This window comes from Solanum verrucosum, unplaced genomic scaffold, assembly GCF_900185275.1.
Source record: "Solanum verrucosum unplaced genomic scaffold, falcon-dt-bn FXZP01000205.1, whole genome shotgun sequence".
Lineage (NCBI taxonomy): Eukaryota > Viridiplantae > Streptophyta > Magnoliopsida > Solanales > Solanaceae > Solanum > Solanum verrucosum.
The window spans coordinates 3409745-3421755 of record NW_026019950.1 but is presented as its reverse complement, the minus strand read 5'-3'; the positions used below and the strand labels follow the sequence as shown (position 1 = coordinate 3421755).

The 12011-nt window shown below is 30.8% G+C and overlaps 2 protein-coding genes across 3 annotated transcripts; both read right to left on the bottom strand.

The window, feature by feature from the left end:
* Positions 1-5376: 5376 nt before the first annotated feature.
* LOC125813810 (heavy metal-associated isoprenylated plant protein 19-like) lies at positions 5377-6022 on the bottom strand. The gene is made up of 3 exons (XM_049493273.1): positions 5982-6022; positions 5797-5878; positions 5377-5673 (listed from the first exon to the last, which is right to left on the bottom strand). Exons 1-3 carry the CDS (start codon positions 6012-6014, stop codon positions 5384-5386), a joined length of 405 nt encoding a protein of 134 aa, XP_049349230.1. The 5' UTR covers positions 6015-6022; the 3' UTR covers positions 5377-5383.
* LOC125813809 (protein sym-1) lies at positions 5483-11974 on the bottom strand. Of its 2 annotated transcripts, XR_007442094.1 has the most exons (9): positions 11569-11974; positions 9728-9815; positions 8559-8653; positions 7821-7893; positions 7619-7711; positions 7421-7507; positions 6872-6952; positions 5797-5878; positions 5483-5673 (listed from the first exon to the last, which is right to left on the bottom strand). XR_007442094.1 is itself a non-coding variant. In XM_049493272.1 (8 exons), exons 1-7 carry the CDS (start codon positions 11937-11939, stop codon positions 6872-6874), a joined length of 888 nt encoding a protein of 295 aa, XP_049349229.1. In that variant the 5' UTR covers positions 11940-11974; the 3' UTR covers positions 6571-6795. The 2 variants fall into 2 exon arrangements, 1 of the variants encoding a protein (XP_049349229.1); XM_049493272.1 differs by lacking the exons at positions 5483-5673; positions 5797-5878 and adding an exon at positions 6571-6795.
* Positions 11975-12011: the final 37 nt, after the last annotated feature.

The window sequence follows — 12011 nt, the reverse complement described above, 5'->3', positions numbered from 1 at the left end:
ATGATGTGCAAGTATTGAGAGGAAAGTGGAAGGAATGGGGATATTTAAAAGAGTGGTCGGCGACACACTACTCGATCCAGTAGATAAGATTCTGAACTACTCCCACTGTTTACCTCAACTTGGACTATACAATAGTAATACATATGGAGACAAATATTAACTCTAATTTTTGGAAGATTCTTTTTCTTTACTTTTTCCATAAAACAGGAAGGTGGGAGGAAGTCTTCTCGAAATTAGGTGTTAGCTATTATCGTATTGTCTTATTTTAATGAATATAATATTTGAATATGTTAATATCATATTCAATTGTTACATTTTATCACACATCAACAATTGAAAAAAGGCAAGTTCAATTGATCATTCCAATAATCAAGAGAGAACAGATTCCACCTTCACATTATGATAGTCATTAGAAAGGCACCATCGCAAGTCAATTTGTATTGTTTGTAACATTATTACAACATTTTCCAAATGCCAAACACATACACAGCTCCTCAAACTTGCCCTATTTTTCATTTTGACACTCTAACTTAGCATTGTTCCATTTAACCCTTAAACTCCATTTTTTTTGTACCATTTAAACACTTTTACTAATTTTTATGATTTGTTTTTATTTATGTTCTTCAATTGCAATTTCTTATTTTAAAAAAATAGACGTGTGCCTGTTAATTCTCGTAAAAAAATTAAACATTCGCGAAGGAACATAAAAATTTTCAAACAATAATATTTTTTTTTGAGATTTCTCTGTATTTTTTAATGAAAAAAAATTGACGAAAGTTCTTTGATTTTCTTTCTTAAACATTCAGTTAAATTAAATAACACTATTTATTTATTTATTTATTTTCTTATCATCTAGGCTATCTAAATTTAACGCAAATACTCACTTTTAATTTTTAATATAAACCAATACGAATAAAAAAACTCATCTTCAAAAACACTCGACTGACTTTGTTAATAACACTACAAAAAAAAGACTCTTGTCCATTGCTAATAACACTACTGAACAATGTTAAAACTCGACTAACTTTGTTAGGTTGTCGGTGATTTTAAAGAAAGAAAACTAACACAATTTTGTCGGTTATTTTTCACACAAAAATACATAACACTCTTAAAAAGAAATTATTATTTTTTAAAAAGAATTATTTTTTGTTAATTTTTAATTTTTTAACTAAAATTAACTGACACATGTCGATTTAAAATAAAAAGTTGCAATTGAAGAATATCTATAAAAATCATAAAAATAGTATTTCGTGTTAAAATGGTACATAAAAAATGAAGTTTAAGGGTTAAAATGGAACAAGGCTAAAATAAAGTGTCAAAAGGAAAATGCGAACAAGTTAGAGGGGATGTATATGTGTTTGGCCTTTTTCCAAAATAGGCATGCAGTACATGCATGGTAACTGAGACTATTATTAACACAAAATTTTGGCCAAAGTTATATATTAAGTTCTTCCGAATTCATAACTTCAAAAGTAAATTCGCTCTGAGTGAATAGTAATCTTCTAGAGTTCTAGTGTGGACTTTTATTTACGATACGGTGTTTGACTGTTTCACTAGAAAATTGTTAGTATTTTTTTCAAATTATTTTCACTAATTTATTAACTGCTAGACCATGTATGTCCTTGATGTTAATTTCTTTTCTTTTCAATTTCCTCATGGTTCCTTATGACTTTAAGAGACTTGAAATGAAATTATGATTGTAACACACACATATATACTTCAAACAAGTGCTTTATAAACAGTACATGTGACATGAAAAGGTTAGGCACTTTAATGTAAGAGGGAAAAAAGATCATATTTGTCCAAAAAAAAAAGAGTGGGGAAAAGATGCTCAAAACGAAAAAGCAAAGTGCATAGCATATATATTTTTTTGGCACTCGGTGTCTGGTATCCATATTGGAGCTTGACTATTCTGGATTTGCATTGAATAGAGCCTCGTTCAAGCGGAAGCCCTCCCTATTCAGAATTTTTCTATACTCAGAGCTCGAATTCAAGACCTCTAATTAAGAGAGGAGCAATCTCATTCACTGCACCACATCCTTTGATGATAAATGATTATATATACTTTTTAAAAAATAGAACAAGAACTAACTACACTATCAATCTAACAGAAAATACATCTGTCACATCCAGGGAAATTAATAACAAATATACTTGATTTTGTAATATAATGCAGAAGCCACCAACTTGGAAAATAATTGTGGAAAATTCTAATTAAAAATGAATCTCTAAAATTCTAGAAAGACCACATAGTTGACTAGTCTATTTTTCAAAATTAGTCAATATATGCTATTAAAAATCCTTAGGTGACACTGCAGCAAAAATGACATTTAGTGAGTAATAGATTTTTTTAGCGGTAATATTTATAATCGTAAAAATATTTAACGATATAATTTCAATATAATTTATAGTTAAGGCGCTAAAATCTTTAATATCACTTATATAGAGTGTTAATTATAATATTTAGTGATAATTATATTATTATTGACGCTAAATAATTAGGGCAAAATATTTTATGGTAGTGTATATGCTCACTGTATTCTTGTATGGGCTGATCACACTATTTTCCCTCTTTGGCAGCTCCTCATCATTCATAATTAGCTTGGCTGCTTTACCACCTTGTTTTACATTAATAACTACGTACTATATAGTATATATGTTCGGTTGTATAATATAAGAAACATATAATTGAATAAATTTAAGTATACTTTTTTAAATACCCAGGACTCAAGAGTTGAGTTAGAGTTTCAATATTAATGAGTTCAGTAAAATTCAATAACTTAGACCAAATTTTGGTATTTCTATTATTAAATACACTTAATATTATAAATATTTTTTCTAAATTAAACTCAGTGAGTAACATTTTTTATAATTTAAAATTTATAAACTTAAAATTTTAGATTTCTCTATGTTCTTAACCTTTTGATCAGTAAGAATATATATAATAAATATTTCTCTTTGTAATTACTTCTATAATAAACCATAGGATTAATTAAATCATTATATGTGAGTATTGGTTGGATTAAAGATACTCACTCCATTGATTAATTAAGTAAACGAGAAAATCTTTTGAAGATTGAACAAGCTACAAATTACCAAGAGAATTGAAATTAAGTCCGGTCTGACATACTTTTATTTAATAAAATAAGAATAAAAACATAAATAATGTCTTTTATATTTTAATTATTAATTATCTCGTTGAACTAATTAAGTTAGGTCCGACATATTATTTATTTGGTTTGAGATTGGATTGCACAAAACGTACACCAATAAAAAAAAAAATTATTCCTCCAAATAAGAATACGAATCTAGAAACTTCTTGAAATAATAATTTGATACAAAGTGTTTTGCCATCTAATTAGTTGAGTCTTAAGAGTGGAATCCCTTAAGAGTGTGTCTTCACTGGATCCATGAAAATATGGTCAAGGATGTGCCTCACAACTTACTCCTTCCTTCTGTCTCAATTTACATGAGATTTGATTTAATTGAACACAAAATATAAATATGAAAATTTTATAAAGCTTCATCATTATTCTTAAAATTTTAAATAGAAGAATATATCTTTAATAGATTTTTTGTCAAATAAGTAAAAGTCAACATAATTAAATGTTGATTGTATTATTAAATCTTCACCAAATAAGGAAAGTTTTCATTTGTTAATATTGACTAAAAAAAAAATGTGTCATATAAATTTAGGAAAATAATTATTATTCTTTCCGGCTCATTTTATGTGAAAGTACTACTACTAATATTTTACTATAATTTTTTCAATTTTTAAAATTTCTTTTTAGAATCATTAGCTATGTTGACTTGTAGTATTTTGCATTTTAGTTGTTAAATATGTGACTGTTATTTTAAAATATTTAAAGAATCTATACTTGAATTCATAGTGAAAATTAAGTGTTTTGACTCTTGTACTCAAACCTCTTCATAAAATTGGGACAGAGAATATTATCATACTATTAATCTCTCCATTTCAATTTTTTTTTTTTTACTTTCCTCTTTATTTCGTTTTAAAAATAATGTATTATTTTTTTACAATTTTTTAATTTCAACTTCCCACCTAACATGTTTAAGAGCACAAGATTTCAAAGTATTCTTTATTTTTTAAAACTCTGTAGCAAATTAAAATCAAATAAACAAATGAAAAAAAATTATATTTCATTGATCAATTGTTTATATTTATTTTATATAAATACAATTTAAATGAACTCATAACTCACCATATACGTCAGCACCCAGTCTAGAATGGAACACTTTTTTTTTCCTCTTTTTAATTATTTAACGAAAGAATGCATCATCTCTTAGGTAAGCAAGAGACTAAATTAAGAATATTGCAAATTAGAAAAGACTAAATAGATCCACTTATTAAAATATTATATATATATATATATATATATCTTCCAGGAGGCGTTTTTCTTTGAAGGTTCACCAAGAAATTCCAAAGAAATTGGTCTCTCTAGTTTCTTCATCATCACGTGTTTAATTTGTATTCTTCTCAACTATTTATAACTTTTCTATACGGAAAAGTGTCATATCTACCCTTATATTTGAAAGAAGGATATATTTACTCTTAAAGTTCGTTTAGATTGACTTAAAAAAATAGTTTTAAGTTAAAAATAAAAAACCAAATTGAAATGACTTTTAAGTCAAAAAATAAAAAGTAACGGAGACCTATTTTAGTTTTTGACGTATTTTAAGTTATTTAAAACTTATTTTAAGTCATTTTTAACCATGTCAAACATTTTCTAACTTATTTTAAGTTATTTTTGACTTATTTTTTATATTTGTCAAACATTTTCAGAAGTCAAAAACTGACTCAAAAGTAGGTTTGACCAACTTTTGAGTCAATCCAAACACCCTCTTAGTCATATTTACTCATAGTCTACTTGCATTATTGGATCGTTGAAATTGTTTGGTCAAAATTGTAAGATCCATGATGATTTGAGACATATTTTGTTATTTGATTTTATTTTCCTTCTCGTTTTCTAGTTAAGAAGTAAGTGAATTATTTAAAATTAGCATAACTTGTTCCACATTTAGTAGCATTTTAGTTGTTTGGTTACTAGTTTACAATGCAACGTAATTAAAATATCAATTATGAGTCAAATTATATATTATTTTAGGCGTGATAGTAGATTAAATAACTAATACATAAATAACTTAATATTGTATAACTAATCTCTGCAATACTAATATTTGCATAAATCTAACCAACGACCGAACAATCACTTAGTATTTTAAACAATTTTGTAAAAGTTGTATTATTAGCAGAATGATGTCACAAAAAATGACTGATCATAGTATATAACAAAGCTATCTCCACAAAATTCAAATAATGCTCTAAGGAAAAATAATTCATATCAAAAAAAAAATTAAAAAATTACATAATTGAACATGCATTTGCATTTTCATCACTGAACATAGTATATAACATGTTATCTCCACAATATCCAATAATCAAAGCATCTGTAATTTCTCTTGGATTTTGTTTCATCAATTGTAAATCCCCTTCTTTTTCTTCACTTTTTTTCTTACTCTCTTCTTCTTTAATCACCATTTCCACTTTCTTCCCTGTTTTCTTCTTAAGTTTCTTCAACACTTTATTTGCATTCATTCGACCCTTTACTACCACTTTATGATTATTCATATCCGTCATGAATTCTTCAACCCCTAAAATTGTCATAAAGAAAAAGAATCAACACACATTTTTCAGCAATTCTGAAGAACACGAGTAACATAGCTAAAAAAATAAAAAAATTGTTCAAATTAGTTAAAAGAGGAAAGAGAGAGTACCTTTGATTTTGGATATGATTTTGGCAATTTGTTTTTCGCATCCTTGGCAATACATTGAAATTTTAAATTCTGCTTCCACAACCTATATATAAATCCATCAAAATTAATAAAATTTCACAATTCTATATGGACAAAAATATATTATAACAAAATATAAAGAAGAGGATTTATATTTTTGAAGTTACTTCGTCTGGTTTCTTTTTCTTTTTTTCTCCCATTGCAAGTGATGAAAAATTGAGACCTTTAAAATTCAAAAGTCGGTTATAGCAGTTATTCTGAATTTTCCACTATTTTTATTAACAACGAAAAGTCGCAACCGGTTAAGTTTTCTATAATACGGTCATTTTATTATCTCTTTTCAAAAAAACTTTTTATATTTCCTTAAATTTGGTGATATTTTTATTATTATTATTTTCCTATTTGCAAATTATTAGCCAATATGCCAATTAACAAATTTAAAATTTTAACTAGTTTTTTTTCCTTAATTTGTATGTAAATACTACCAACTTTTTTATCTTTAAGATAAATCTTATGGAAAAAATTCCAACGCGCCTTAGTTCATAGCGTAGGAAGCAAAGTTCAAGTAACTTCAGTATTCAATTCAACAACACAATCAATATAATTTCATGGGTGGGGTCTATGAGAGTGAGTGTACGCAACCTTACTCCTAACTAGCAAGGACAGAGAGGTTGTTTCTAATCGGTTATATTTCCAACAGACACGAAATAATTATTTATTTTTGTGAAAGGTCAGAAAGATGGTGTCTAAAGAAAATTCAGGAGTCAAAGAGAACGTAAATGAGAGATTCGACTTTACAGAAGCAAAATATTCCCAGTAAACCATATTTTATACTACTATTGATCTGGAACAGTAAACACCAAAAACATTTTCAGCCTAGATCAATACCAACATACAAAGAACAAATATCTTGCGCAGCGTAAATCACATGCCTATTCCAAATTATCGGCATCAGTAGGCAGCGGAGCAAGAACCTGAAGTCTGCACTACAAAGGTTTCAAAAATTATATGGTGTTGGAGTAATACACTAGTTTCAAAGAAACATTGGTATATATACCTATTTTACAATAACTTCTTTGTGGGCTTTATATGACAGTATGACATTCCACACTAAAGCGATGAAGTTAGCAGCAAGGACCTGCAATCACAGGAGATAGAATAGAAAACAATCAAGTTGGTCACGGTAAAATAAATTATAAATACTAACTGCAAACAGACGTGTTCGGTTACAATTAGAACATCAACGGATGTTAAATGAGTGCATGACTACAACTATTATTTTTGTGCGCAGCATGTGAATGTATAAATAATCAGAGTGATCGAAGAAAGAAGCTCAGGTGTCAAGTTCTTTTTTATTGCTAAAAGTAACCATCTGAATCTGAATCTGTGCTTTAGCGGAGTCTGCACACCCCAAAACACTTCAAGTAGAGCTTGAAATTGCTACTTCGGATTTATGTTAGTTAATTGATGAACTCTTTACATGAATGATTGGGGACTTTTTCCAATTCATATTTACAGATCAACTTTTTGAAGAGATATCTCCAAACGACTAGAAGCTGACAGGAAGGCATGCTCTTAACCAAACAAAATGATGAAAGTGTGTTACCTGAAATTGCTGAGGCACAAACCGGAAGTTGAAAAATTGAAAAGGTATCCAAAGTTGCCAATTTGCAAGGACAGATGAGAACCACTCCTATTAAAAAATGTAATTGTGAATCAGAATGCAGGAAGAGAAATTATCAGTATTCATCAATTTAATGGCTCATTTCAGTAAGAAATATGAACAGAAGGCCATTTAGAATACCTGTTGAAGCTTTGGAATCACTTGTGATGATCTTCCCTCAAGTGTTACCAAAGAGGATAAGAAAACACCGACAAAAATTGGAGCAAAAAGGAACTGTACCAAAGCAGTTCAAATTCAATGGTGATATCACAAAGGCAGTAATTACCCAATAAACAAGATATTATCACAAAATGGAAAGGAAAAGAAAAAAGAGAAGGAAAACCTGATCTAGTACAAGACGCATGAGAGTACCAGCGACCCCTGGAGTTGTGACCAATCTACTCAGGTAGAGGTACCTAAATATATCAGAGTCAGAAGACAAGGAGATATTCTACAATGTCATTAGGACCATTTTACCCCTACACGTTCACCAAGCAAACAAGATATACACCCATATTTGGTAGATACATATAACTTTTAGCAAGGCAAGGAGCTAAATAATATTAAAACATTAGTAAATAATCCTACATAAGTATTGAAGTAGCTCATTAATGACCAATAGAAATCAGCATGTGATTGCACTTATAATATGGATCGGTCTGCAGTATCATTCAAACCTTCAGATGAAAGTCGGGTGAAATAAATTTTTATATTGTCAACGTAAATTGATAGAGCAAGCACATGAAACTAATTATATAAAAATACTACTGCGCTCATTAACTTGTGTCTTCATTCCCTCAAAAGTAAAAATAGAAGATCAACGGTGACATGCAAATAAGGAGCATCTTCTACTTTTATATTCCCAGCTTAAGTGCTGGGTTAGAAAGACATGTGCCCAGCGGATTAGGCAATTGGTATACAGTTAATAACATAATAACAGCAGCTTCGGAAGAAAGTTGAAAATACACAGACCAGAATAACATGTGTATATGACAGGTTTTCAAGTGGAAAAGGCACAAGTAGTACACACATCTTCAGAGTCGTATAGAGAGGAAATAAAAAAGGACTGTGAAGATATTACCAAAAGTGCAAAGTTGGACCCACCAAAACCAACCCCAAGAATGTGAACAGAAGCGTCCTCTTTACATCCACAGATGCTACTTGGTCAATCCACAGCTGTGACACATAATCAGCAATGAGAAGGTAAAAGAAATAGAAAAGTAGCTTGAAATTATCGGGAAGAGAATATATTTCAATGAGGGAAAAGATCAAGAAACTTATTTAAAGCAGTGATCATTTTTGCAAGCAGGGATACTAAGTTGTTGACACATTGCACATTCAGAAGGGAAGTGAAAAGAAGGAATTTGTTTTCCGAATTGGTGGAGAGAGAAAGGAAAGGAAGGAGTGTGATTAGACACTGAATAAAATTAATATAAAGATTATATGGTTCATAATGCCTACTGTCTTTTTTTCATCAGGTAAAATTAATGCCTACTGTCTTTTATGACATTACAAATTCTCATCGAAGGAGGTTTTCCCTTCACAGCACATTTGTACAGAAAAGGAACTTAATGTTTTATTCATGACCCAATCCATCCTTCTCCTTTCCTTTCTCTCCCGATACTCAATTTAAAAAAAATGCAGTCATCCTGCTCCTCTCCTTTCCTCCCTTTCTTTCAATCCAAAAGATCTTACACATTTGGACAGAAAAGAAACTTAATGGTTTTCTTCGTAATCCTATCCATCCTTTTCCTTTCCTTCCCTTTCTCTCCCTAAAATCATTTCGAAAAAGAAAATTTTATGCTTTCCCCCTACTCCACTTCTCTCTCCTTTTCTTTCAATCCAAAAAAATATCTGATTAGCATCAATTTAGGAATTACCATCTCCAATACCAAAATCCTTATCATAATAGGAATACCATAACTACATGTACAAGTTATGACAATGTTAACCATAAAGCAGAATAATCATTTGACATTGTTAATCCAAACCCATATACCAAAGGATATATTTTGATGAGTAAAGGAAATAGAGTTCATTATAAGCTTTACTTCAACAGGTGTAAGAATTAACAACTATTACCAAGTTAAACAATCAAGAATCTCTGATTCATAGAATGTTGTACCTGTAGCATCAACAGAGAACAGATGCACTAGCATTGACAAATGACAACCATAGCATAAAGAAAGAGTGCATCCTCGACAGTCTCTATCGGTTCTAGAAGCTTGAATTTCATTTTACTGAGTTTACCTGACAGATTAGATCTCCAAAAAGTGTCAACAATGCAGATGTAACTGCTTTTGTCCATACTGGATACTTCTCAAGAAGAGATAAGTACCTACAGCAAAAGTAACAATTATTCTTGAGCCACGATGATACAGTTAAAACAGTGTCAAGATATGACTAAAAAATGAAGCTTTATAGTATTATATATATATTATTCCTATGTTTATATTGTTCCTTCTTTTTCATCAAGTTAGAGCATATATTATTCTTTACTGTGAGGATTCAGCACAATTGGTTGGTTTTATGTTGGCTGGCAGCGTATCGCAATTCCTCTCCTTTATCCAGGTTTGGACCAGCAATGTGAGCAAGTTCACACATGCAAAGATTCATATAGCCAACACCGAATTATTTGGAACTGAGGCGTAATTTGTTGTTATTGTAGAGTATATATTATTCTTTAAGAAATAGAAATGGTGATAGAGACATAGCAAGCCTTTAAAGGAAAAGAAAAAGGAAAGAGGGAATAGCCACTGACTAGAGAAGTCAAGCAGATAAGGGATCTACCATTTCATCTGACCGCACGAAAGGTGGATAATGGGTACATGCATTCCAACAGGAACAAGGAGAAAAGTGAAAATAAATACAGCTAATACTTGACAACTCTAAGTTAGGCTGTTAGGGTCTATACATAATTTTGCTGAAAGGACGATCTTGTTTTAGAAATTAAGCAGACACAAACGTAAGTTGCTTAATTTCATGAGGAGATGCACTTCATTGGTGAACATGTTCATGTTTTGCTGATTCCATCCATGGATTCCTTAATCCTTAATATGCTGGAAAGCTAAAATTTACTAACAATATCTGTTAGATTACCCAATATCACCACATCTCACTCTTAACTTGTTAGAGAGAAGATATATTTATTCATTATTCCATGGAACCATTTGCCAGTGGGTGATTTCTTAGGACCTGTTTCTTTTTGTAAGCCGGCCACATGAAAGTATTATGAGGTAGGGTGGTAAGACTCAACTACAGGGAAGCATCTGTATGGCTCTATCACCTCCAATATATATTGGATTTTGTAACTTCATCCGCTGGGATAGCATAAGACATTTACTCATTTATGTGGGGCTCCCGTGGAATGTTAATTTTAGAGTAGATTCCTACGAAACTGAAAATTATACCAATCTGACAAAAAGAGAATACACGTTATGGAAACCATAACAATAAAGGATACTCTTTGATATTGATGCAGCACAAAAGATTCTGTTCTTCAAATATTTCGACATAACATGTTTTTGCTTTGATGTAAAAAGGAACTTATTTTATTATTTTCAATTGCTTTGTCAAGATAAAACTCCAGAACAAACAATCTCTATGAGAAATGATATAATGACGTCCTGAAGTGCCTACACTGAAGAAGATATCTTCCATGGCATTTGAAATGCCAAAACCAACATACACACACTCTCGTTGCATGAATTGAGTTCCATTACAAATTTAGTTCCTATTTTGTTAATGAAATGAGTTCCATCACAAAGTTTAATCTAGATAATGTTTTCGACAGACCAGTTGGATGAATAGAATGGAGTCATGTACAATGTGTGCCGGCACCGATAACTTCATATGCAATATTAATACTTTCCTTCAATCTATAAACGGTTTATCAATTTTTCAGTTTTCAGTAAAAATACCCTTCAAACAACCCAGTGCATCAAAAGTGCTAGTAGTACTTAATACGATTACAAGCATTTGGCTAACTGAACAATTTTATAAAAGACTCAACATGCCAAGATTATAAAAACCAGAAATTAGCAGGAAAAAAACTTAATTGGTTCCAACTATTTCATTTAAAACAAAATTACCAGGCAAGCAATGACCAGTTCTTCCCACCCTCACCACCACCACTGTTACTTCCATTGTCACCACCACCTGAATTTCCATCACCGGAACCTCCATTCCCACCACCACCGTCGCCTGAAACCGCTGACATCTGAAAATTACTGCTAGTAACGAAGCGTCTAGCCCAAACATCAGAAAGATACAAACTTTTCAATCCATTAGTTGAGGCACTGACAGATGAAGAAGAAGAAGACAGTTCGAGTCGGGTTGTATGAAGTGGGTTTGGCTGTATTCGGGTTCGGGTATGGAGTTGTGAAATGGGTAATCGGGGAAACCCCACGACCCGTAATGATAAGAGAGAATTGCTGGTGAAAATTGAGGCGTTTGAAGCCATTGTTAACTGCTCTTTCTGCTTCGAATGGATAGCTTTTCGGCTTCAAGAATGTCTTCCTTTTTGGGTTTTTTG

What these genes read in the sequence shown, in the direction of transcription:
- LOC125813810 (XM_049493273.1), bottom strand. Translation starts at nt 6,014, where the DNA reads ATGGGAGAAAAAAAGAAAAAGAAACCAGACGAA. An exon ending in AGAAAAAGAAACCAGACGAA is followed by an intron (nt 5,879 to 5,981) that starts GTAACTTCAAAA and finishes ATTTATATATAG; the next exon opens with GTTGTGGAAGCAGAATTTAA. An exon ending in AATCATATCCAAAATCAAAG is followed by an intron (nt 5,674 to 5,796) that starts GTACTCTCTCTT and finishes TGACAATTTTAG; the next exon opens with GGGTTGAAGAATTCATGACG.
- LOC125813809 (XM_049493272.1), bottom strand. Translation starts at nt 11,939, where the DNA reads ATGGCTTCAAACGCCTCAATTTTCACCAGCAATTCTCTCTTATCATTA. An exon ending in AACTGGTCATTGCTTGCCTG is followed by an intron (nt 9,816 to 11,568) that starts GTAATTTTGTTT and finishes CTTTTGCTGTAG; the next exon opens with GTACTTATCTCTTCTTGAGA. An exon ending in TTGTGCCTCAGCAATTTCAG is followed by an intron (nt 6,953 to 7,420) that starts GTAACACACTTT and finishes CTGTGATTGCAG; the next exon opens with GTCCTTGCTGCTAACTTCAT.